Raw genomic sequence first — 27,734 nt, forward strand, 5'->3', positions numbered from 1 at the left:
TTGTGCTGATCAGTTTTTCGACATAATTTGGACATAACGCTTCATGCTCATTACATCATGATATATGTGCCACTATATAAATAAGATATTCTCTGTTATTGACACATGGACACATTTCTACATAGACATGGGATCAGTTTCTGTTAACATCCCAGATCTGAATCTTCTCAGTGAGAATGATGATTTCAAGAGCGTGTATGCTGTATAGATTCTCTCCATCTCCTCTCTGCTGCACTGTGGACACACCCCTACTGCCCCATCCAGCACATACAGCTGCATCAAGTCAGCCAGCAGCAGCAGGAGGTACCAAACAGGAAGTGAGGCAGTTTTTATTATATGTTAATCGCACTATTTTCTCGTGTCACCTCAGGGATTCATTTTTCATTGGCTGTATTTACTTTGGCGCTCTTTAATAGCAAAATAGCAAGGATTACAACTGACAATTATTTTCATTATCATTTAACTTGTTCATTATTTTTCAATTAATGACTGTTCAGTCTATGAGATATCAGAAAATAGTGAAAAATGCCATGCAATCTTCACGATGCTTCAGGTGTCCAATTTAAAGTGATACAAAACAGGAAAAAAAGCAACAAAACACTTGGAGCTATAATTTACTGTCAAATTACACAAGAGATTCATGACACATGCATTGAGCATGCAAATTTGAAAATAAAAGCATCTCTTTTTTAGCCTATACTTTCTGAGGAAAAGCTTTTGAGTCTTTCTTGTGTTTTTGCAGCCCCCCTTTGGTTGGATATAAACTGGGATACAAATTTGAAAAGCAATCTCAACTCAAGCAAAGAGAATAAACAGGCAATATCCTCACGGAAACCTAAACTATTCAATATTAAGTAAGTAAATAAAACAATATGAAATCAATAAAGAAATGTGTTATGTGTTTCACTGGAATGAAATAAAACTGACTTGCAATAAACTCAAACTAAAACAATAAGCTGTGTTTTAGCAATTTATTGGATTACATTTCATAGTTATATATTCTGTCTTATTTATTAATTCATATTGAACGCTTTTGGTCTCCGTATAGACTCGTCTTTGCTGTCTGCCCCCCTCCAAATATTATTGCCTTTTATTTTACCTTCTGCTGTTCATCTCTGCAATAAAAACCTCTTTATTTTGAAAGTTGTGAGCGGATGTACTAACCCCCTCTCCAGCATCACAGTGGAGGCAGTCTGCGCTCAGGTACGGCAGTGCATCACAGTCGGATAGAGGCAGAGAGGGAGAGCAGCACAGGGACAGATATTTATAGCCTACAGCGAGGCTGCAGCACAGAGATAAGGCTTGGGACCAAGCCGCAGGCAGGCAGACAGACAGGGCTTAGGGAAAACAGGACACGTCAAAATGAAACAGTTCCTTTCGGTAGTTTTATTCGGGGCCGCAGTGGTCGCCGCGGTCAGCGCAGCCGGTACCGAGGGTGAGATCTCCTTCGAGTACCACCGTTATGAGGAGCTGCGGAAGGCGCTGGTGTCGGTGTGGCTGCAGTGCCCGACCATCACCCGCATCTACACCATCGGGGAGAGCTTCGAGGGCCGCGAGCTGCTGGTGCTGGAGATGTCCGACAACCCCGGGACGCACGAGCCTGGTCAGTTTTACGCAAAGTCTGCTACTTAATGCGGTGAATGTGCGCCCCATCCCGCTCCCTTTGTCCCCGCTTTCCTTCGTGGTATAGGAACCCGTCACCGCACGCTGTGATAACACACTCACATCACGCACTATATTGCGCATAGCAGCCTGCAGATGCTGTTATTTAGTGTGAGGGCTACACAGAACACGACCCGTGAGGCTGATGTTGCTCAAATGCCCCGGAGAGGAGGAGCGCAGGTGAGTCGTGCTGCGCGTGAAACCGTGAGCGCGGGGCCTGCTGCATCACTTCAGAGGAAACCTAGATGATAGATTGTGGGATCAGCCACGCAACGCCGCCATTTTGCTGGTTGATAAAGATCTCTTCGTGATTATCTCGAGTCGTGGTTATGGAAAAAGAAAAAAAACAACAACAACATGCCAAAGACGGTGGATCACGCCACGGCTCATTCGGGCTGCGATTTGAATTATCATCCCTTCCAATCAAAAGTGTCAGCAGTGTTGGGTGCAACATATCAGAGAAAAGAGTTCAAAAGAGGAGACTGAATATTAAATGAAACTGCAAGTCCTGAGAGGGTTAGAGCAGTTATGATGTTCCATAGTGGACCTAAGGGTTATGTCATGACTTCCCAGCATCCCCATCACACTCCTTCATCCTGTCAGGACTGGACTGCAGGCTGGAAGAAACCACAGAGTAGAAGAAGAAGAAGTGAGACTTCAGTTTACACACCCTGTTCAGTTTAGATGCAATGCACCTTATTCTTATTTTAATATCAGCCTCTATTTCTGTGCATTATCGCTAAAAAGTCCATTTAGGAGTGCATAACATCACCTTGAAATTCATCTGATGTTTCCAGAATATCAGCCATGAAACAGCAGGAGTAGAAAACATCTTACCGTATTAAACACTGGTTTTCACACTGTTAAGAGGAAGCGGATTTTAACTGGGCTTCAAAGGCTTTTTTTTTTTGTGGAAATGGAGGATGGGCTTGAATTATTAAGCAGTTTGTGTGACGGGGGCAAACACTGAGAGCCAAATTCTCTGTAGTGTTCCTTTTACTTCTTCCCTATGGTGTTTTATATCAGGCTGGAATTAAATCAGACCATACATGATTAAAAAGTCTAGCTCTTTTAGCTATATTGTCTATTTCTTAATGTCAGAAATTGAATGCCTGTCTCCATCTTGATAAAGGCTGTTCTGACCAGGGACAGTGATGGAAATAAATATAAACTTACACATTTACTCAATTTTAAACCCATTAATCCAAAACAAATTTAACATTGAGTGCACTACTCTGTAAATGTTAACGTAAACGTAAACTTTGTACTCCTGATACTGTTACCGGACACTGTTTTGGGTCTTATAGAGCAATAATGCAACGTTAATGGATTACCCTGTAGTACGTTTAATCTTCAATGAACGTCTGGGAACGGGTCTGTGATTCCTGTCCAACTCTCTAAAGAGGACACACTGCAGGAAGTGATTAATTTCATCCACGTAATCCTGAAATAGAGCCCTCAAAAGAAAAACCAACTACAATTACTGTATATATAGTTTACAGTCTTTGTGGTGTTTAAACTGTAAGTCTAGCATTTTTTTGTGTAAAGGTGTATTTTCTTCTCTGGGGGGATTTGTGTGGTCTTAACGGTGCACCACAGGTTTTGTGTGTTTTGCAGCTTGCATGGTCACAGAGTCTAATGACCGTATGTTCGTACTAAATAAGCCTGTAATAGTCTGGTGGGCGTGCGCAGGCATGAGTCACAGTAGCGATGTGGAGCCCTTATTACTACCAGATGAGTTTCCAAGCCGCTGCCTCACCATCAGGGGCAGCACCTCCTCCCCTCCTCTCCCTCCACCTCTGCTGAGCAAAACATCCACAGCTAGAAGGAGGGGGATGAAACAGAGAAGGAAACAGGGAGAAGAGCTCCAGAGAATGATAGGGCAAAAGGAGAGAGAGGGGAGAAAAAAAGATGATGGTTTCAGTATCAGAGGTAGAAAAGAATAACGTGTGTGTGAGTGAAGGAGAATACAATCTGCAAAGACCGGAAATATTTTTAAGCTTCCCTTTAAGTTGCCCCACCAATATTTTATCTGACCCAGCAATGTGTTGAAACTCTAAGGTGGAGCCGAAATAGCAGTTGCCGGGGCAACAGATCGGCTTAGTTCACTGAGCTGACTGGCAGCTCCTGGTTGGCTGGCTGGCTGGCTGGCTCCGGAGGACAACGCTCCTGAGCTCATGCATCTGTCAGTAAGCAGCCATCTGTCATACGCTGCGGCACAGGACCTTCCTTCAGCCAAGAGTGTAAACAGACTGGTTACATATAAATATACAGTGCATGCAATGTAGGAACACAATGTAACTGAGTACATTTACTCAAGTGCTGCTCTTCTATAATAATTACTTTTGCATTAGCAATGGATCTCATGACCGCTTGTTTGTGAAAGGGGTCGCTAGTAGTCATAAACCCACTGAGAATTGTCATAAACTCTGCAGTTAGTAGCGCTATCAGCCCAGCACCAAACAGCGGTCAAAGTTAGCAACTAGCTGGTGAAGAAAGTGGAACATAAAGCAGCTAAAGAGCCAGATATTTCCCTCAGGAGTTGGTGGTGACTAAAACAACTAAAAGGTAATATTTTGTAAAATATATAAAATGAAGTAATTATTGGACTTAAATTATTGGACTTGGACACAATAGTCACCAGCTCCAAATGAATGCTAATGTTGCTCTGTGTCTACTGGACGTGTAAATGGGCAACTGTTTGCTAACAGGTTCACCACATCAACTGCTGAGCGGCGTTTTACATGGGCTTATGTGGTGGACTATTTCCTGGTCAGGCACAGTAACTTCCTGGAGTCTCAGCTGGTTGCCAGGCAACTGCTCGGAGCCAAGAAATCGTCCAGCACATAATTCCCCATAAAACAGCGAATTCTACGTGTTTGTTTGTGTGTGGCGTAAACAAACGATATAAAGTATTAATTAGCTTGGAGGTGTTGGTTGGCTAACCCTTGGACAGAGCCAGGCTAGCTGTTTCCTGTCTTTGTGATAAGCTAAGCCAACTGGTTACTAGCTTCATATTTAGCCTACAGACATCATTTCCCAAAATGTTGATGTAGTGTTATGGTATTTGTACTCTACTTGAGTAGGCCTATTTCAGTTATTATGTCACTTTATAGGCTACTTCTGCTCCATTACATTTCTAAAGGAAACTTTTTACTTTATACTCCACTACATCTATCTGATGGCTATAGTTACTGCTTACTACTTTACAGATTAAAGTTTACCTTTAACTACACAACAGTATTTAAAGTAATTAAATGTACACATTAACCGATCTATAATAAAACAATATACATTATATTTTATACATATAAATAAATATAAATAATATTACTAACAGGGGCCATTCTGCTGCATAATGAGTACTTTTACTTTTGATACTTTAAGTACATTTTGTTGATAATAATTATGTATGTTTACTTACTTAATTTGAGCGCAGTACTTTTACTTGTAGTGGTGTATTTTCCCAGTGTGGTATTGCTACTTTTACTTAAGTAAAGGATCTGAAATGCTTCTTCCACCACTAAACGTGGGTTTAATTTGAAGGAGGTGTCTACTTCTGGCAGCTGGGATATTATCTGAGTGTACAAGAGCTGAAAAGAGGGGTTTCTCCTCAGTGAAATGGGCTCTGGCTAAACTCTTTTGACTCTCATGTCTGGAACTATTTACAAGGCTTCTATGTATGAGGAGAAACCCTATCTTGTAATGGGTATGTGAGTATGAGGCACTGCTTCATCCAATGTGCTGTAGACCTTCTCATGTGGTGGAGAGTTTTATCAGACAAGGAGGAAGTATGTAATCCCCAGTGAGCACGCACATGTCCAGTTAAAGTGTCTAGCAGCTGGATATGGTCGTATCAAATGACAGATGGCATATTGAATGTAAAGTGAAACACAGGTAGACATGGATTTAATAGTACATGTTACAATGGAGGAGAATGGAGTGTACAGCCAGTGCATTGTGTGGACATTTTAGCTGTGAGGAGCCTCCTCAAGCAGAGATAGGGAAAACAGCTGAGCGGAAGGAGGAGCCGATGAAAAGCTGAGATAGAAAAGAAAGGAATGATGATTGAGAAAACGGGAAATGTAACAGGAGTGCAAGGGTTACAAGGGAGTAGAAGAAGGGTGGGCGAAAGAATGTAGAGGGAATAAGGGAGAGGCAGAAACAGAAAGAGGATGAGAGAAAGGCCAAGGAATCAGCCAGAGGTCATTTATTATACATCAGACTGCCACATGCGTCCTCCTCCTCTCTGCTTCACTGCTCTGACTACTTCTTCTTCTTCTACTTTGTGTTGTTTTGCCTCTTCTGCCGCCAAATTCTTCCTTTTATTCTGCCGATTTTCATTACTATTTGCTGTCTTGCAGGTTATTTTTGTATGGTTTGCTTGCTTCATATTGTGCATCTCGATATGCTGCGTGACTTCACCTCATATCATGCTGTTTATTGGCCATTTCAAGCAGTAGACAGCCAAAGTCCCGCCTCCTTTCATAGCCTCTGTTCTACTCGCTTCTGTGGGTTTCTCATTTGTCTTTATGAAAAAGCTAAAACATGTTCCCTGCCTTTCTAAGAGCTAAATACTACACACACGCTGAATGGTAGGATTTTAACCAAACAAATTAACAGCAGTTATTTTTCATTCAACAACTACAGCTCCCATGAAGCTAAAAACGATAAGAATCATGGGATATGTTGTCGTTAAGTACTAACATCTTCGTTTTATCTTGGACGTGTTCAAATTTTACTATCTTACTCTACACCAGTAGATATACATTAATGTAGAATATAAATAAATATTAGAGCTGAAACAATGAATCGATTAATATATCAGCAACTATTTTGACAATCAATCAGCTGAATATCTTGGGGTTTTGGACTGTTTTTCGGACAAAACAAGATATTTAAATCTATCTAGTATCACCATGGGAATTTGTCACCATTTCCTGACTAAACACTAAACTATTTTATGCACCAAACAATTAAGCAATTAATTGAGAAAATAATCTGCAGATGAATTGATGCTAGAAACACAGCAGGTGCTTGATGTATTTTGTTAAAATCTGAACGCTCTAAGCTAGGCTAGCTAGGAGTAGGTATGTCGCTCCGTACTATTATATGAACCAGCATTTTAACATTTTTCTATTTTTTATTTGACCTGTTTCGGTGCTCCATCTCTTCTGTGTGTGTGTCTCTGTAGTATCAGATGACAGAGCTGGCAGTCATTCAGAGCTAACAAACTGGCTGTATATGAGCATGATGGTGCATGTACCCGAGCACAAAACAGACACAGAGTGACACAGAGTGTGTTTACTCAACCTCCGGGTTGATTTGTCTCCCTAAGCACCTGCTTGTGTCAGGGTTGCCACGACGACTGAGAGCACCCTAATGTGGTGCTTCCCTAATGACGTTGCAGCAGCAGTCATTATTACGTAGTCACCTAGGAGACCGTATTGATCTCCTGCCAGACACTTTTTATAATTCCTGACAAAGCGTAGGATGATGCAGTGGGTTTTGTCACCCTCAGATGGGTTTTATTGACCTGTGGAGAGTAAAAATGGCCTTGAGTTTAAGGCAGGAGGTGTGCCACATCTGTGCCACATCACTTTTACTCACAGATCATAGGGATATTTAAGATCTCTTACCAAAAGGCGCATGTGATTTAGTTTTTCACATGTTTTCACTTGTGAAATGTTTAAAAACCAAGGGAAAGGAGAGGTTGTCCTTGATGATGCAACTCACTTCAAGCAAACGGAACAAAAAGCAGGCTATCAATAGGCTAGTCGAAGTCAGTTGATTAGTTGATTGACAAAAAATTAATTAGCAACTGTTTCAATAATTGATTAAGCATTTAAATCGTTTTTCAAACAAAAGTCATTCTTCTGCGATGTGAAGATTGGCTAGTTTTCTTTCTCTGTTTTATATCGTTAAATCGTTTAAACTAAATATATTGAGGTTTTGGACTGTTGGTCAGACAAAAAAAGACATTTCAAGACATCACCTTTGGCTCTTGGAAACTGTGTGAACTGTGATTTTTCACAGTTCTCTGACATTTTATGGACTCATGTTGCAGCCAAAAAAAATGACAGCTCCACTTACAATTTGCAGAACACATGACACAAAATAAGACCTATCATTTTTACTCACATATTTGCCTGAAGAAGACCTTGACGGTGGAATCATTCCATATTTGGGAGCTTGCAATAATTAGTGTAGCGGCCTACCTCTCCTTTTCCTTTGTGTGCTGCTGTTGTCCTGTGCCTGTACCCAATTTAGGTTGGATGTGCACACTGTCAACCTTCTTTGCTTTAAATGTACGAACACTACCACGTTTGTGCATTCACCACATATGAAATGTTGTTTTACTCAAAATGAATTCATCTGTGAACTTTGTTTCTGTTTCTAAAAACGCAAATGGGAAATTGTGATCACATGTGGTTATACATTTCAAAAGGGAACTGTTCAAAAAACCATATGTGAAGTTATCACGACCAATGCACATGTGACCTCTTTCTTTTACTTTGAGTGTGCGGTTTTGTGTGTGCCCGAGAGAATTAAAGCTCAGGGAGGTACAGACATTTTTACAGAGACGAGTAATAAATTGAGAACAAAAGGGAGAAGATACAGTCAGCTGGAGAGGATAAAGGACATTTTGAATTGTTCTACCTACGCAGTGATGCATCACGCTCGCTGTTGTGTAAAAATGCATACTCTGGTCAAAAATGTGTGAAAAAAGAGTAAGCAGAGCTGTTACATAAGCGTGAGTTAGCAAAAATGATAAGTAATGATATTAATACAAATTTCAGTGTTATTTATCAATTTATGCAGTACCTTCACTACCTACATGTGTGGGACAAAGGAAAGGTCTGCATATACTGAGCATCTGTGTAATAGCTTGAATTGTAGTAACTCATTTAGTCCAACTTCAAAGTGTGTGTGACTATTTGAGTGCATGTGTTTGACAGCTCTGTCAGGCCTCTGAAGCCTGTAAAAAACATTCACTCACGTCAGAACAGAAAGAGTTAATTATAGTCTTGAAATCATTAGTAGCAACTGAGAGAGGAACCAGATTTGAGCATTTAAAAATAACCTGACTACCAGATGTGTGCTGGGCGGTGTGTGTGTGTGTGTGTGTGTGTGTGTGTGTGTGTGAGTGTTACTCACTCGTAGCCACTTTACAGATACATCAAACACTCAAAGAAATCCACTAAAATTGATTACAAATAAGCAAATGTGAAAATATTGACACGTGCACACTTGCATCAGTATACAGTATATTAGCTTTATTATTATGATTATTTTTAACAAAGTGAAACGTGCAAATAGGACAAAAGAAATTCCTGAAAATGGTCAAATCAGAGTAGAGGTAAAAAAAAACTATAAAAACAGGACCCCTGCTGCAGTTTGGCTTCAAACGCACACATAAATAGACGCACACATCCCTCACCATCTGGAGCTACATTTCATAACTTATAATATTTTCTTAGTGCTCAGTACAGCCACAGAAAGCCATTGGTCTGTGGTTTGTAGTTGATCAAAAGAGCGTGTATACTGAAGCTCACACTTTATCATCTGATTTGTCACTTTGTTAAATGTTATATAGCTCCTTAGCAGCACACGTCTCTATGTTTGTATTTACATACATGAAGAGATTAAGAGAAGGAACGATTAATTAGTATGTTAAACAGATGGTCAGGGCCTTCGTCATTAAAACACAGCATTACTGAGCATACTGATATAAATAGCTCTCAAATATAAAACGAATATCTCCTATGATAAAGGACAGCAAAGCAAGTGAAGGTAAAGCGATCTAGTTATGTTTTTATGCCCATACACGACATGGTAAAACAAGGAAACAAATTTAGAATCAAACACATTCAGAAAGCATCAGTTTACATGGTGTATATTTTTTAAAGGTCAAAGATAAGTCTGAAATGATAAGTTGATTAAGCAATTGTGAAAGTGAAAAATTATTGGACAGCTAATTCAGTGATAGTTATTTCAACAGTTAGTACAGTAATTGAAGTTATGGTGAAAATAAAATGGTTTTCAAATGGTGAAAATAGGTGTATAAGATCAACATTAAGTCCCTATAGGAAGCACAGCACAGTTGTTAATCTAGCAAACATACATGTAAAGTCCACACAAGTAAAAGTCAGCAAGAGTAAACTACATAAACAGTTAAGTCAACAGTAAATGATCAGTTACTTATAATGTTGTAGTAGCAACGCATTAGCGCCAGACAGCTAGTGGCTAGCTTGGTTAGCAATAAACTGATAGCAGTGAGACTACATTAACAAATTAACAATCACTAAACAGCTACAATTAAAGTGAACCGACGGATAATGCTCCAACAAGGGCATTTGAGGAGTGGATAAAAGATGCAAGTCATTAGTTGCTCAGTCACAGACCTGAAAAAAATGGTAGATGAACTGAACTGTTCAACTAAAACCAACTGCCAGTGACAGAATACCATCATTGTGAACTGAAAACCATTGGATTCATAATTCGACGATGAAGATGCCGAAGATTTATTGCAAATCTGAATCGGGTCAATAATGAAAAAGAATAATAGACTGTTGGGAGCAGTCTTAGTAAAAGAGCAGTCGTCTTTTTGAGAATAAACAACCACACATTTCACATGTTTAGCAAATGTGAAACACCATTTTACACGTAAAATGTCTGATGTGAAAATGTGAAAGCATTAATTTCATACGTGCTTTTTTTGTAAGCGCAGTGACAGCATGAGGGTGATTCACTGATTACAAGCTACAGTACAAACAACATGAGGTTTATATGTTGCAAAAATCCCGGAGGATCCCTAATTTTACAACATCATGTCCTGGAGTCAAACTCTCTGTGATGAAGTCGAATCTGATCCCAGGCCTGTCACTACAGCAGGCTCCTCTTCACCAAGATTTAGACGGAACAATCTGTGACAGTGTCACTCAATAATCCACCGTCTCTCTGCCATTATTGTCCAAATGGAGTCCTGGACTGCAATGTTCAATCCTGTTTAACCTTTCAGCTGATGAGTCAGTGTGTTAGTCGCTGCTGGAGTGTGTGGATCCATTGTTAGGGTGTGTGTGTGTCCAGGCTAACCCCCCTATATGAGAATGCTTTTCAGTGACCTTCTCTTGGTCCAAAAGAGATAAAGGAAATGTTTTCCATGACTCCTGAATAAAATGGTTTCTCTTTTACAAAGATTGTGACGTTATGCCTCTGCCTATGCTCTGAGCCATAAACACGCTGTACAGATGAAGGTTGAATCCATAATGTAGACTTATATCTCTGTCTGTGACAAAGCAACACAGTAAGTGTCTTTTTGTTCCCTGCAGGTGAGCCTGAGTTTAAGTACATCGCCAACATGCACGGCAATGAGGCCGTGGGCAGAGAGCTGGTCATCTACCTGGCTCAGTACCTGTGCAACCAGTACCAGCAAGGCAATGAGACCATCATCGACCTCATCCACAACACCCGTATCCACTTCATGCCCTCCATGAACCCAGACGGCTTCGAGAAGGCCGCTTCACAGGTGATGACACAGCACAACAAAAACACACCTGATCCAAGGATTTATCACCAGACAGATTAAGCATACAAGACTACACACATTGACTTTAAACATTGGCTTTAAATCACACATACACAGCAAGAATAGTAATTACCAAAGCTCCAGACGATGTCTCGGGTCCCTTCACTCATATGTATGTTTAAACATCATCTCCTGTTTCCTGCTCAGCCTGGAGAGATCAAGGACTGGTTTGTCGGACGCAGTAACGCGCAGGGAGTGGATCTGAACCGAAACTTCCCCGATCTGGACCGCATCATTTACATCAACGAGCGGGAGGGTGGCGCCAACAACCACCTGCTGCAGAACATGAAGAAGGCTGTGGATGAAAACACCAAGGTACGCAAACAGACACGCAGATGCAGACAGTGTAAGTGATTAAAAGGCTTTAAGGCTGGTGTTATTTCTTATTGTCAACAAATCCCGTGAAAAGACCGAAACACTTTCCAACTTATCTGCCCTGTCTGTGGCACTCAGCCCCAAACCCATTAGTTCCTACTGAACATGAAAACCTTTAAAAACGGGTCACAAATATACTATAATTAAATTTTTCTTAAAACAACAACTAAAGCATCTGGCCACTGCAGTTTTTAGCAAACATTACTCAAACAGGCGTAAATAGTGCATTTGTTAGGGACTATTTTTAGATGCGGATTAAAAAACATATGTGTCTCTAGTGAGTATTTACAGCAGCAGGATGGTGTGTGTGTGTGATTGACTTAAAGCGGCCATTATCAATATTTTTATAATAACAATGTGAAAACAGTGTGAAAAGGTCGCTCATAGTGATGACCCTACAGAGAATTGTCAACAACAACAGTTTGATGTGTTTTAATAGTTTTTGGCAACAATGGAGCTCTGTGACACTTTACTTGTAAGAAGGATCAATTCATTGTTGGTTTTGGGGCATTTCTTGAGATTTGTTGACAATAACAATAAGAAGAAGAAGAAGAAGAAGAAGAAGGAGAAGAAAAAAAATGTAGAATATCACCAGACTTCTCCTTTAATGGTTTTTAAGACATCTGGTGTGTGTAGGTTGGAAGTGGTAATATTTCAGATACAGAAATGGCTCTTTGACGTGTTTGCAGGTGCAGTATGTACCTAGTTTTTTTTTTGCCTTTGCAGCTGGCTCCTGAGACCAAGGCAGTGATCCACTGGATCATGGATATCCCCTTCGTCCTCTCAGCTAACCTGCATGGAGGAGACGTGGTGGCCAACTACCCATATGATGAGACCCGCACTGGTATACAAACACATATGTGGACACACAATCTCAAACACACCCTGTTTTCCTGCTTGGGTTGTTAAATTGTATATAAAATGTTCCCTATACTCTATATGAGAATGTTTCCACTGATTTAATGAGACAAATAGTTGACCTATAACTGAAACAACAAATGTTTTATTAGTTTTTCTTCAGAATGTTGTAACTAATTTGAATCAGATGGAAAATGTTTACTGGCTCCCTGCACATTATTACTCAAAAGTAAACAAAATGTGTTTGCGTAGGCATACATTTAATGTGTTGCAGATGCAGGTGTTCAATTAAAACCTCATACTAATATCATAGCCGCTGTCTAAACATGATGCACTTGTTGGTTCCCTTATGTTAAGGCTCCACCCATGAGTACAGTGCCAGTCCAGATGATGTGATGTTCAAGTCTCTGGCAAAGGCTTACTCCATTTACAACCCAGTCATGTCCGACCCTCAACGACCCCCCTGCCGTAAGAACGATGACGACTCTAGCTTCAAAGATGGCATCACTAACGGTGGGGCCTGGTACAGTGTGCCAGGAGGTAAGTGACTACCAATACATGTGGTTTTGAAGAGTTCAGATAAATGAGGCAACTCTTTCTCTGAGGGATTTGTAGCTTTTCTAGATTGTGTTAGTTACTGGAAACGATGAAGAATGATACTTATTACTCATACCATTGTAACCCTAAAAACCTAGTGTTAAACCTGAAGTAACTTCACTAACCCCAAATCCTGCTTCATAGTACAGGCCTCTCATTGACAACCCATAGTAAAGAGTATAATCATGTTCCACACACTGGCAAGGGCTCGTCCGGGATTTGAACCCAGGATTTCTCACACCCTAAGCAGGAATCATACCCCTAGACCAACGAGCCATGTCACTTCTGTCATATCTGTCATCTTCTCATATTTAATCACTGTTGAATTACAGTAGGAACCGCTTTGTATATAAACCATTACCATGAAATTGCAGCGTCCTCAGTTTGAATCTGTTGCATGTCACCTTCATCTCTTTCTCCTTCCTTCATTTCCTATTCACTATATTCTGTACTCTATCTAATAGATATATAATAAAAAATACACCTCAAAAAATTGACCAATATATGCATTGAAGGCGCTATTTTACAGTTGTCATGATGCACAAGTTAAGCAATGGCAACACTTTCCAAATTACCCCTAACATATCTTTGGTATTTCTGTATTGCAAAATCTTGTTATTTATCATCCAGCACTAGAAACAATACTGACATATCTGTGTATATAAACTAAAATTGCCCATGCTGATGTATTGGACTGGCTAGGATGTGTTTAAATTTGTTTTTAAACAACGGTAATATTTCACTAGCATGTCTAAAAAAATGTTTGACAGAATCCAGGTCATTATAACACTAGAAGTCTAACTGTCTTCTGAAAATCACCAAAACCAGAATTACCGAGCTTTCATTTCCATCAAAAATGTCTGTTCTCTGCCGTCATAGGCAACATCTTGACTTCCTGCCACTTTCTCTCATTAATGTCAGTATCTCTTTAACTGACCCATTACAGGAATGCAGGACTTCAACTACCTCAGCAGCAACTGTTTTGAGATCACTCTGGAGCTCAGCTGTGACAAGTTCCCCAATGAGGACACACTCAAGACCTACTGGGAGCAGAACCGCAACTCGCTGGTCAACTACATCGAGCAGGTAGGCAGCACCACCAGGACTTTAGATATGTTCAAAGGTATATCTGGTTTCATTGGTGAATGGGATGTAATTTTGAATCTGGTATTAATGAATCTTAATGAAGTCACTCTAAATTATCATTGGAATTATCTATCTCAAGAGAATAAAATGTTAATAGTTTCATTACATGGGGTAAATTAAAACATGTCAAACAAGTCCTTGTACCTTAATGGTAAAACACGTTATTTGTGAGTGCCAAAATAAACTCTATAACTCTTCCAAAAATAGCACAATGCCCTTTCGGATTTTAAACCTTTATTTTCAAGGTATGGTTACGTTTAGCTAACTCGAACAACTTGATAAAGGTTTGGGAAAGATTGCCGTCAAGGTAAAAAGAAACCAGCGCTGCCTGTTGGCATAAACCACTATCTCACAGGGTTACAACCATCCTCACTAACCTTAGAGGGCTTATTGTGGTATGACAACACACTACTTCCACCAGGACAGTCATTGTTAGCGTGATCACAAGAGGTCCGCTGACAAGAAACATAACATTGGTTGTTGCTGTCGTTTTTCTGGTGAGGACTGTTGCATTTTATTCACATGGTCCATGATATTTTTACAGTCAAGTAATGGATGCAAAATGTCCTTGTGTCATTTTATGTGTATTTTCCCTCCAAAGAGCACCATGGCCCTTTTTCCTTGAACCAAGCTTGATAATGCCTCTTTGTGCGAGTTTGTAGGTTCACCGTGGCGTCAAGGGCTTCGTGCGAGACCTGCAGGGCAACCCCATTTCTAATGCCACCATCTCCGTGGAGGGCATTAACCATGACATCACCACAGGTATCAGCATCCAGTGCAATTTCACACAATCCCGACAACCACACCCACACTGCATTGACATGAGGTGTGGTATGAGAAATGTAATCGTAAGATGTTAATGTCATCTGGTGGACAAACCTGGTACTGCACTACTTTTTCCAGCAGCTGATTTATATTTGCACCTGCTCAGTGATGGTAACAGGTACTGAAAACACAATGTTGCGAGGATGCGTTGGATCCTCTGTTTATTGCTTGCTTGCGTGTATTAATGAGAAAATGTGTATTTGTAGCCAAAGACGGAGACTACTGGCGCCTTCTTGCTCCTGGAAACTACAAAGTGGCAGCCTCTGCCCCAGGATACCTGACTGTCATCAAGAAGGTGGCTGTTCCCTACAGCCCTGCAACCAGGGTAAGACTTACAGACAAGTTAAACAACCAAAGTCTGCCTCACATTCACCATGCACTCCGTTCATATTTCCAAAAGGCTTGCTTGCAGAGGACCTGACAGGCATTTAGCGCTATCCTTAGATCAAATCATCCATTATGTCTATGGTATCAGTCAAAAGTTTGTGAACATCCTGTACAAATACATTTTTTGGCTCAATCTCAGGCAAACTGCAAATTGATTGTAAATACTCTAATATTAGAGCATGTGAGTAAGAAATAAGTGTGTGACTTTGATCTAATAGGAAACTGTGACTTGATCACTATAATCAGGCACCTCTAACAGAGAAGATACTGCATATTTAACAATTTCTCAACCGTTTTTGCTTGTGACTTTTTAAAACAAAGCAATGCCTGTTTAAGAACGTTTTATTTTATAACCCTTGATTGTCAACAATTCCCATGAAATGACCAAACCCACAATGACTGTTCTAATACGGCTAATCAGTATTGCCTGTGTTTTTTTCCCGTCCTGCTGCCAGAAATACTCACTAGAGCACCAAATGTGTATTGTTCTGTGGCTGAAAAGAATCCTACTCCTGTTTAAGTGATGTTTGTTAAAAACTACAGTGTCCAGTTGTTTCAGGACTGTATATTTGTGACCCATTTTTTAAAGATTTATGTCTGAGGAAGGAATGGGTTTGGGCTTGAGAGAGGTTGGAAAGTACTTGAGACAGACTAAGGCATTGGTGGTTTTGGTCTTTTCATGGGATTTCATGGGACAGCCTTAATCTTTCAAGCCCTTCAGGGGGAGTCTTAGCTTGTCGTTTGATAAGTCGGAAAAATCTAAAATACAGTCTTTGGTGAGACATTTAGAAATTCTGTAAAATAAAAAGAACTCTAGTAACTCCACTGCATCTTTTTACATTTGACCTCTCATCTGTCTTCATGTCGCTCTCTCTGTGTGTCAGGTGGACTTTGAGCTGGAGTCTCTGATGGAGAGGAAGGAGGAGGAGCGAGAGGAACTGATGGACTGGTGGAAGATGATGTCAGAGACACTGAACTTCTAAAGCGTTTGTCTGGCTGATGATCTGATCGTCCGCACATCGATGTAATATATTCAACATCCTGTGTGCCCGTCCACTCTAAAAAGAATATATTGTCTCTCATTTGTTTTGTTCTCTTTTGTTCGATGTTTTAATTGATTATATTGTTTATTAATGTAATGGTTTGCCACATACTCCTGTAGATCATTTGAATATCCTGCAGACACACACATACATGCTTACGGACACAGGAGGGATTTACAAGTAGTTTGGTGGCAGTGGGATCGATGTGGATTTCTGTGGTATTGTGTTCTTTATCGTACACGTGATTGGTAACCATGGCACCCATCTATATAACCAGTGAATGACTGAGTAATTATGTATGTAAAAGAGCTGTTTACATCATTACGACATGGCTCTGTCCAAAATAATTCATATTTTTTCCTGTTTTAAATGTCTCTGTTTCTCCAGGCTTTAGTACAAATACACAAACACTAATACAAACACAGCCCTAGTTTACACAAAAACACACACCTTTCCCAGTAACTGTAAAGTGCACACACACACCCTGTTTCTCTATCTGTTTCTTTCCTTTAATATAAAAAATACAGTGCTATGGTTTTGAGATAATCAGGGACATTAAAAACACTGTAAAATCACTGTAAACATATTGTAAACAATCTATACAGGCAAGCTCATTTCCCTGTATGTTATTGATGTTGAGATTTTTTTTTTTTAACTTACTGCAGCACAGCTTTGATTTTAGCACAAGATGAATGGTTATAATATATACTGTATTTATGAACTAGGTATAGCAAGAAATGTGTGTTTTTTGTAACTAAAAAGAAAAATAAAAGAAAACAAGGCCATGACACCTATAAATCTGTCCACCTCTGTCTACCCAAAGCCATTCCTTTGTATGTGCACTACACAGGGAATACTATGGTACATGAAGGACTGCGGTACGTGTAGAAGTTGTTTTTCAAGAATAAATTAACACTTGTCTTCTGAGTGAACAGAGAAGGTTTAGCTGGCTGTGGGTATGCAGTTCCCCTATTTGAGACCACAGAAATAATTTATTGAATGTATAGCTATAGAAACAGTTACAAAAGCAAAGAATGAACTGATCAATAAAACTCCTCTTTATGTTGTCAAACTGCAGTCATGTCTCCTTGGTTTTCAGGTGAAAGTAGCCACCCCAGACAGAAACTGGGAGTGTACTATATGCACTAACTGGTGTATTGCACTTCTTAATGAGGCTGACTGGTGCGAACTAGTGAGGATAATGCCCTCTTTTATCTCCCTAGAATTCATTAAGGGACATTACATTCTACCTAAATAAAACCGAATTTGGGAAAACATTTGCTGGTTGCAAGGAAATGTATATAATTGAAATGGGTTGAGTTGGTGCCCCCTACAGTTATACTGGGTGTGGTACAACAAAATATTTAGGATCCTTCCTTAGACAGTCTTGGGTGGGAGTGAAATCAAGTTAAGTCAAACTTTATTTGTTTGTTTTTGTACCACAAGGATTTAAAAGTATTTTCCATTTTTATGAATTTCATATAAAGTTTTGGTGAAGTGATACTTATTTTTGGTGCTTTTTATATTTAAAATACACTCCCTTACAAAAAGTCGCTCATTAAGATAAGATAAGATATGATAAGCCCTCTATCAATCGACAGAAGGGAAATCCAGGTGTGGCAGCAGCACAAGGACAGACAATAAACGATAAAAAGATAAAAGTAAAGATAAAAGTAAAAAGTATATAAAATAGAAATAGAAACTATACAAGAGCAATTAAACTCAAACTTACAGGCAATTGGTATACATACAGTACCTGTGAACAGTGTTGTACTTAAAGTAATAGTTGAGTGAAGTGTCACAGTGGTGTAATTTGAAGCAGCAAAGTCAGCATAGTACTGTATATGTAAGAATAATATGATACCATGTACTACAACAACAAACACCAGAAATAATATATATTATGATTAAGTATTGTTTGTAAGTCTGTTATGGGATACACACAGAAAACACCCTTTGTTGAAGAGAGTGGGAGCACACATGATCAGCTTCATGGTTGCTAGGAGACAAATGTTTAATACGAGTATGTTCCATTTCTGGACGCTAGGGGGCAAATCAACTTCTCAACAAGCTAACAGATACACAGCTATCACCAAACCGCCGGTTGGATAAAGTTGTGATGGCTAACGTGTTGGCAAACACTTGCCTACTTCCACATCCAACTGATGAAGAGCGACAATATCGCCCCCCCTGAAGTCGTGTTTTTGTCCATCTGACGAATGTAAGTCGGATATTAGTTTTCTCTCTTTTTAGCTCTGGTTTGGTCCTCACCCGCTAGCTTGCTAGATGCTAAACCTTCATCATTAGCTAGCTAGTTGCTAACTTGGTCTGGTGATCTTTGGTACTTAGCAAAGGACAAAGCTGTAAGGTTTATTACTTTATTTCCCAGGAAATAGCGATTCATTCCTTTATTTGAGTTAGTATGGATATCAAAACATACACAAAAATGCAAATTTAACTGTTAGCTAACTGGTGATATTAGCTACATACTTTTCCCACATTTTCAGGAATTGTTTAACATCACTGTCAGTCAAGTCCGTATTTTGAATTGCAGCTCAGCCTCCTGCAACCTTGAAAATGGCACAACTAGCTTTATTTGTGTGCAATAACAAAGTAGTCACAGTTTTAGTTCGCAATATGTAAAGTAGTGTTCAAAAGTACACTCCCTGTGTCACTTTGTCATTGAGAAATATTAATAGTATTTACTGAAATATTGTATTATATGCTGGTCAGAATTCATATTATTCCTGTGGCTGCATTGAATATTAATTTAAATTTCTAGTCATTCAGGTTATAAGATAAGATAAACTTTATTTATCCCACAGCGGTGAAATTTACAAGTCACAGCAGCAAAGACAGAAAGGTGCAGAAACACACAGCAGACAAGCACTGTGTCAATAAAAACCAGAAGTGTTTTTTTCTTAAGAGACTAAAAACAGATCGAAAGTTACGGAGCTGCTGTAACAGGCTGCCACCAGCGCGGCGCCATCATTCCTTTAATCATTTCAGAATACGGGAGCATTATGGGGGGCCAGTGTGAGGTTCACTTGTGAATGACTGTCCGGTGGTCTTCATACAAAAAGTTAAACACACTGTCACTGAGGTTATCTCTCAGATGACTCCTGTGAAAGTGCATCTGCAGTCATTTGTAAAAACAAGGTTAAGGTTTTATAGTGGTGGATTTTCAGTACAAGATGTCTCCAGTACTGTGAAAGTACTACTACAACAAACTGTTAATGTTAATATGAAACTGAATCTAAGTTCAAATTGAGGACATTTTGTAATACCAGGCCGACATTCCAAAATCTATTCACAGCCCTCCAAGAGCTGTTCTGTTTGAAGACTAGATAAGGCTTGGGTTAATGTTAAGCCTGTAGTTCTGATGGACAATGTTATGGTTAAAGTTAGAAAATGCAATATCTCAACGTGACTCCTCACAAATGAAGTAAGCGTGACACTTTATTTGGTAACTGCACTGTCTGTAATTTATCTTATTCTTTTTTCCTTTATATTTTCACATGTTTGTTGTCAGCACCATCAGACCACGGCAAATTCCTTGTAATGTATGTTACTTGGCAATAAACAGTTTCTGATTCTGATAACTGAAAACACCTGTGCTGGTATGCAGGGCCTTTAGATAGACTCGCAGAGAAACAGCAATGACCAATCAGGACAAAAGGAGGGAGAAGGTGTTTTCCATTAACTCTTTAACTCATCAGTTTGTTGTGTCGTCACAGGTAGTCCCTGTATGGACAGGATGAATATATGGACAGTACATGTAAGTTTTTTGTGTGCGCTGCCATTTTCCTACTTCACTGTGGCTACACGCACCTTACCTTTTGAGAAGCCAAAATTCAATAGCACAAACCTTTTCATGTTGATTATTTTGCTCAAAAAGTAATAGACAATAAATACTTGGTCATATCACCCCTAATTCTATATCTCTAAAAAGAATTACTGATTCTTTTTCCAAATGTATCCTAGGTTGATTAATGTCATTGCTGCACATAATCGTGATTACAAGTCATCAGTTATTGTTGAGTTGAGAATCACAAAATGAATTGTTACGGGAGGGTATTGTTAAGTATTCACCTCCTGGCATACACACACACACACACACACACACACACACACACACACACACACACACAGAGCAAGGGTGGCACTTTTAGTCTAACTATGCAGTTGAATCAGCTGTTTTAGCATTAGATGCTAACTCTGCAGATCAATGACCCCCTCGGTCTATTAGTCATACCGGCCCTATTAGCATCTGCTATTAGCATCTCCTCATCGATACCATTGATCAAACTGCTCTGGCTTCAGGATGGAGCGGGACACAAAGGATGCCTGGTGAGAGAGAGAGAGAGAGAGAGATTTTATATCACTGTAAACTGAATATCTTTCAGTTTTGAATTGTTGGACAGACTAGTTGACATCATTTCCCTTTAGCATTAACAAACATTGTCAGTAGACTTTCTAGTGTGAACTGTAAAACTCCAGAAACCCTTGTTTGTTGTTGTTTACTTTTTAGAATATACAACTTCACTGCATTTTGTGAGGTATTAGTTTCCAAAATTGTTCAGCATCTCTGCAGGCAACAGGACAGCAGGACAACACAGATGATCTCAGACAAGAAAGGACTTTTTGAAAGTATACATCATCTGTAATTTTGTTTTTACTATATGAAAGAAGTGTTTTTGTCTTTCTTGGTCATGGCTATCATTTGTAATTTTACTCTCTGGCCTGGTGGTGCAGGTGTCCAGTGTGACAGCAGTCCATCTTCCTTTGTCATTACTCCTTTAATCCTGCAGATGACAGTAGTGTGCTGATGACCTGACAATCACTGGTAGAAGTTTGTAACTGAAGTGAAAATCAGTGTAGTCTACTGTAGAGACAAATTCCCTTTATAAGGATCCACTGCCTCATCACGGATCATTACTTGCATGTGGATTTGAGCTCTTGCATCTTGTGGCTGTTGTTAGTTGTGGTGATTGTGGACTCGGTGAATGTTCCTCATTAGAGAGTGGTTTCCCCTTCAGAGACTACCAACTCCCTGAAGTTCCACTTTGAACATGCGGGCCCATCTTTTCACAAACCTCTTTTAACTAGAACATTTTACTTATTTGTGCAAAAATGTGCATGTAATCTTTTTTCATCTGATATGTTAGAAAATGTGTACAAAGTGGAATTAGTAGCCTTGAGAACACAAAACAGTACATCCTCTCCTCTCATCTGTTCTGTGTGGCCTTTGAGTGTGTGCGTGGTGAGTTTATATTCAGTGAGGAATTAAGTAAGGCCAAGGATCAGCAGAGCAATACATCGCTGAAAAGCACTAAGTCATCCGAGCCAAAGGTAGAAAGTTAAAAACATCTTTACGGCTGTGATCAACTTATTTGGTAGATCCTAAGTAGTTTTGGTTTACTTTCCCTACACTCAAATAGTCTCAGCGTTACATTTTTTTAAATACTTACTTTAAAAATTGCTTGTCCTGTAGGTAATGTGTAATCATAATTTTTATTTAACCTCAGCGGACACTGTTAGCTTATTAGTAGCATCCAGCATGAATTGTATAGTTTTTGTATGATAATAGTAATAATGTCACTAATATTTAATACTAAAACATACAGCTGATGGAGCCTTAAAGGCATTATTCAGATCAATTTATAATATCTATTATTTTGATAGTTGCAAAAGATGTGAACTATAACTACAAATACTACTACTACTACAAATACTTAAAAGTGTTCTTAACCACTGAATATTATAAATGAATATCACTATTCATGATTTTCTGCTTATTTTCAGTGCAAGAATTAATAATAGCTCAACTATGAGGACAGAGAATGTTGTGCACAAGTGTATTTAGTAGTAGTTTATTAATCGTTACCGAGGTAAATGTGACAATCAATCGTGATACCAATTTTAGGTGACATTGCCCAGCCCTGTGATATACTGTAACTTAGGAAATTAACTATTTTGTCATGCACTGTGTGGCCACTTGACAGCTCATAAATATCTGTATATGTGAACGCACTGTAAGGGTCTTAACAGTTACTGACGATACCTTCTTTTCCTATAGGTGGTGCAGAACAGCCCACACCTGAGAAGAATCTGCTAAATATGACTAAGTGAGTTTGTGAGTGCTTTACAAGAGGTGCTTCTTCACATGAAATTATTTCACATAAAAAAAATGTTGACACCTGAAGAAAGACATGCATTTTTACAGATACAAAAGTGGGGGCTGAAAAGAAAACACACACACACACACACACACACACACACACACACACACACACACACACAGAGTCTAAGGTCTTCTCTGCTTATTTCTACAGTCTCTCTGAAAGGAAGCATATCTGCAGGGAGCAGAGGCCAGGACGCACACACACATACACACACACTCACACATTCACACAAACACAATCCCAAGTTCCTGAAGAAGTGCTTTGTCAGCAAGGGTCTACTGTTTACATTTACACACACACACACACATACACACACACACACACACACACACACACGCACACCCGTACAGCATCTTGGGCTTTCAGAGCAGTGAGATGGTATGAACAGGAGGATTTAGTCTGTTATGGAGTTATTGCTCACTCAGTACACTTCTTCTGTCTATGTCACTGTTCAATTCACCAAAATCCAACTCAGCATCGCCTGGTCTTTTATCCCACTGTCATCCTCCTTTGAAAAAAATGTCCAGATCAACAAATAATTTTAGTATTTAGTCTTCAAATGTGTTTTGTATCGAACTAGAAAACCTGCAACTGGGGTGAGATTAGTTCCCCTGTGTCCAAGTGGAATTTCACCACACAATACTTATAAAAACAAGTATGAAGTTCACTCTGAGATTTTCATTAGAATACATATGCATCTACAGTATGTCCACTTTATCTTGTTTTTGTTGTTGTTTCCAGATTTTAGTTTGTGTACGGATTAAACAAATAAGATAAACCATGTTAATTAGTAAGCTTTAGAGTTATTGGTATTTTTGAACCTTGGACAGCACCAGGCTAGTTGTTTCCCCTTGTCTCTATGCTAAGCTAGGATAATCACCTCCCAGCATCAGCTCTGTATTCAACACACAGACATGAGAATGATGTCAATCGTCGCATCTAACTCTTGGGAAGACAGCAAATAACATATTTTCCTAAATGTTGAACTATTCCTTTAAACAATGTGAAAAATATGCTTTATCTAACTTTGAAGATAAGATGAAATTTAAGGAGAATATGTGAGAAGTTAAACGTCTTGTACAACTACTCTACATCATTTTCCAATCAGACATTTATCAAGACGATATTCCACTATATAACTGAAACTGGTAAAATGTTCATTCCATCTTCTCTGTCCCCTCCACCTCCAGTATACGTTTCTCTGTTTTCCATCTTTTCCTTTTACTCCAACATGCATCCTGCGTTCATTCTTCTTCTCCCCTGTTGGTTAATTGTGTTGGCACAGACACAAAAGCGGTCCGTGTCATCTTTCCAAACGCGCGACCAGGATCATAAATGTGAGCCACAGGCTGGCACGTGCACACCCACACAGTCACGCCCACATGCATGAACAAACACAAGGGCAGCGGAGGAGAGATGAAGGTGGAGAATCTGAGCGCTGAGAGGTGCAGAAAAGAGGAAATAAGAATAGGAGAAAGAGAACGGCACGCACAGCTTGGCATTTAAACAGAGGATTTCCTCTGTACCTCGTCTTCCCTCCGCTCTCTCTGTTTACTTAAGGAGAGACTACTTCACATAGCTCTTATGAGAGTGTGTAATCTCTCCACTAACAGCCATCATTTATATTAAACATTTAAAAAGGTTTCACATTGTATCTTCATGTGTTGCGGTGGAGGTGTGGATCAGTGACTTGCTTAAAAAAACTTTCCCATAAGTTGCTTCAAAGTGAATACCTTCTTATGTTTTTTTTTTGTTTATTTGTCACCAATCAAATTTAAGGAAATTAAATAAAGGAAATTAAACAACTTAGATGTTTTTGGATTGCATTGATTTGATTTTGATTTTGATTTGATTGATTTGCATTACCATCCTCTGTTGTACTCTGCTGTGGTGTCAGCAGACTGTCTTCCTGTGGCATTTTAGCCAAAAGGTGATGGATGTCTCTGGCCACCACTTTGCTCCCTCAGGGGGAATTTCATAAAACACTTAAGGCACTATCACAGTCAGCAGGCCTGAGAGAAAACATAATATTTTCTTTTTTTTCTTCTTATCATTTCTGCCCTTCCTCTGCCTCCACCTTTTTATCAGCTGTCTAATGTTTCAGACAGCATACCTTGTAGAAAAAGTTGCTAGTTTGTTGGTTTCTTTATTGTCAGCAAAATGGAAAATTGTCTTCATCGGCTTCATCGCACGGCATTAAAAACGCTCTCCTTCTGTCAGTCTGAAAGGTAAGAAAAGGGCAACAGAGCAACACAGAAGTTAATCATTTAGTGGAGGTGTTTTTAAGTCTGTTGGGTAAGTCGAAGTCTAGTCTTCACCAATAAATTGCAAGTCATTTGTGACTCATTCTGGTAAAAATGGCATAGCATTTAAACAATTTCCTTTCAAAGCTGTTAAAGGCAGAGACCAACTCCTTTTAACGCATATGCCTTTATAATTAAATAGTCAAGATCTGTGGCGAGGCAAGACCTGTCTGTTGCTGTCCTCTCTGGTTAAAGGTTTCAAGTCTGTTGCACCACACCCACTTGATGCCGGGTGTGGTTGGGTATGGTCACAGGTGTGCTCTGTTGCACCTGTAATCACACCCAACAGTGATGTCATACCCTAGATTACAGCTCTACATCACTGCAGCACGGTGAGAGTTTTGATTCTTTTTGGCCACAAGTTGAAAACACAACACTGATATATTATCACCTTATAAAGTTGATTTTAGATTTATTTATAAATCCAGCAGACATGGAGCGACATTAATGCTCCATTATGTTCACCTGCTAGTTGCTAACTTTGCTGTTTGGGGCTGGGTAGGTAGTGTACAGTGGGTTTTTAGAGCTTTTTTGACCTCTGTAGAGCTGAGGAGGACTGCAATGTTGGGTGATAATTCTGTGTGGGTTTGTCACTACAAGTCACCCCTTTTGTTGATTATAAAAACATTGATTAGTGCAGCATAAATCTGAGTTGAGTCAATTCGAGTCTAGTATTTGGCCATATTTCATTGACGCTCCAAAGCTCTGCCTGCCTCTTTGTTGTGTTTAGAAGTTTATTGACTCAGTGACGATTGTTTAGAACATAATAAGCATTTGGATGGACAGCAGAGAGGAGGTGTGGTTCAAGAAGTTTCTGTGTTTCTCTGCAGTGAAAATTGGTCACGATTGGAATGCAACTGACTGAAGTTAAGATAAACTACTTCATCTCAAAAGTACACATTTTACAACTACCTTTTTTGATTTGAATGTTTGACGGATTTTGGGCAGAGTATATACCTTTTTAAAGCTAAACAAGTACAGTGCAGACCTTGTGGAGTTGAGCTACTGCATATAGAATTGATGGGGAAAGTGTGTTTGAGGAAAATAAAGCTAATAATAGTGCTCCAGTACCTGCAGACCACAGCACTTGGGGGAGTCTCGAGGGGCTGCTGCTCAGATTGAGGGTTCCTCCTGATGTGTGTGTGTGTGTGTGTGTGTGTGGTTTCAGGGAGGGGGTGGTGGTGGTGGTGGTCAGGGTGCTGGGTTAGAATGCTGGCGAGGTACTTTCACAGAGTTTCAGAGACGCACTGATCAATAAATGCTTTAAATAGGGACACAAATACCTGCACACAGCATTAATCTCAATAGCTGGATCCTATTTAAGAAAGAAGCATTGCACATTTGCTGAATAGATTGGCTGGATGGCAACCACACAGAGGTACAGTTAAGTGGTTGGAGAGGCCCAAACGCCACTCAGTGCCTTTCCCGGTGTTAATTAGCAATTGCTCAGGAGGGAAATCCAGACCACAAACACACATAGAAACACACACACACACACACACACACACACACACACACACATGATGTTGTATAGAGGTTTATCCACACATTGCCCCAAGTTTTTTGTTTATTCAGTTTTACACAACATAATTTATGTCCAGAGGGTAAACTAGTTTCGTTGCCCATGCACAGTGACAAATAACTATATTCAGCTGTACTTTGCGTGTTTTGCTAATTGGCATTTGCTAGCTTACTAAATTAAGATGGTGAACATGGTGAACATTATATCAACATGTTAGCATTTAGCTCAAAGCTTAGCCTCACAGAGCTGCTAGCATCGTAGACTATTAGTATTAACATTTTCTGACTAATTAAATTACATTTCAATATGAACGCCCAGTTATTTGCATGAGGAAACTATTGAAACCTGGTGGTGATTAACCAGCTCCTTCCTCTTATAGGCTGTATTGTATTATAAATTCAGGTTGTCACCTATTTTTTGGACAGAAATCAGGAGTGTGTTGACCTACACTACATAAATTCCTGTGTGTGTGTGTGTGTGTGTGTGCGCGTGCGCGTGTGCGTGCGCTGCCTCCAGGGGATTTGTGTCCATGCACCGGGCGTGTGTAGTGGACAGCTTGCGGCTGGATTGATAGAGTGACGTCAGCGCGCCGCTACCTCTCCCAGAGGGCAGGATTAGTCGCGAGCAGCAGAGACAGCGCTCCGGTAATCTCCCGGTAATAAATGGGGGGAGACGGGCACGTTCGGAACTGCCGGTACCGAGTGTCACCGGAGGCCCCCCGAGACTCCTGAGAAGATCCCGCTGCATTTGAAGCATGATGGGTCGCTTCGTGCCGCCGCAGCAAACCGACGCGCCCCGGGCAGGTAAACGCAGCAGGTAAGCTGTGGAGACGCAGGGTGAACTCGTCTCAGGAGGATTTACCTTGGCAAGGTGTTCACAGGCTGCACCGCTTGTCTGTCAACAACTGCTGCTGTTTTATTTTTACTGCTTGTGTCTGCCGTGTGTGCGCGTGTAGGTTGCACTTGGGAGATTATGGGTGGTTGTTGGCAACTTTACAGTCCGTGAAAATTTTAGGGAAAAAGACGCCGAAGTTTAACTGGCGGTAAATGCTCCTTTTCTCAATTTTGAAAGCGTCTTTGGTTTTACACGCAGTCACACAGTAGAGTAGAGGTTCCTTCAGTGTACTGGTGGGTACCAGTGGTGCAGTGCAGGATCACGATCCCACATGACCTCAGTCCACTCATCTGTTGTTGACCGGCCTACTGCTGGCAAGGTTAATGTTTATGACAGAGCAGAGAAGTC

The 27,734-nt window shown here is 39.9% G+C and overlaps 1 protein-coding gene across 1 annotated transcript; it reads left to right on the forward strand.

The window, feature by feature from the left end:
• Positions 1-1,320: 1,320 nt before the first annotated feature.
• On the forward strand, positions 1,321-17,548 carry cpe (carboxypeptidase E). The gene is made up of 9 exons (XM_070912714.1): positions 1,321-1,603; positions 10,995-11,191; positions 11,399-11,566; positions 12,353-12,470; positions 12,842-13,024; positions 14,028-14,167; positions 14,890-14,989; positions 15,259-15,377; positions 16,324-17,548. Exons 1-9 carry the CDS (start codon positions 1,363-1,365, stop codon positions 16,420-16,422), a joined length of 1,365 nt encoding a protein of 454 aa, XP_070768815.1. The 5' UTR covers positions 1,321-1,362; the 3' UTR covers positions 16,423-17,548.
• The last annotated feature ends 10,186 nt before the right edge of the window (positions 17,549-27,734 follow it).

The sequence above is a fragment of the Enoplosus armatus genome, chromosome 2 (assembly GCF_043641665.1).
Source record: "Enoplosus armatus isolate fEnoArm2 chromosome 2, fEnoArm2.hap1, whole genome shotgun sequence".
In the NCBI taxonomy this organism is placed as follows: domain Eukaryota; kingdom Metazoa; phylum Chordata; class Actinopteri; order Centrarchiformes; family Enoplosidae; genus Enoplosus; species Enoplosus armatus.

Bases quoted from the DNA above. Each gene is read 5' to 3' on its own strand.
- cpe (XM_070912714.1), top strand. From the start codon at position 1,363: ATGAAACAGTTCCTTTCGGTAGTTTTATTCGGGGCCGCAGTGGTCGCC. The intron at 1,604-10,994 runs GTCAGTTTTACG...TGTTCCCTGCAG, and splicing joins CCCCGGGACGCACGAGCCTG to GTGAGCCTGAGTTTAAGTAC. The intron at 13,025-14,027 runs GTAAGTGACTAC...GACCCATTACAG, and splicing joins CTGGTACAGTGTGCCAGGAG to GAATGCAGGACTTCAACTAC.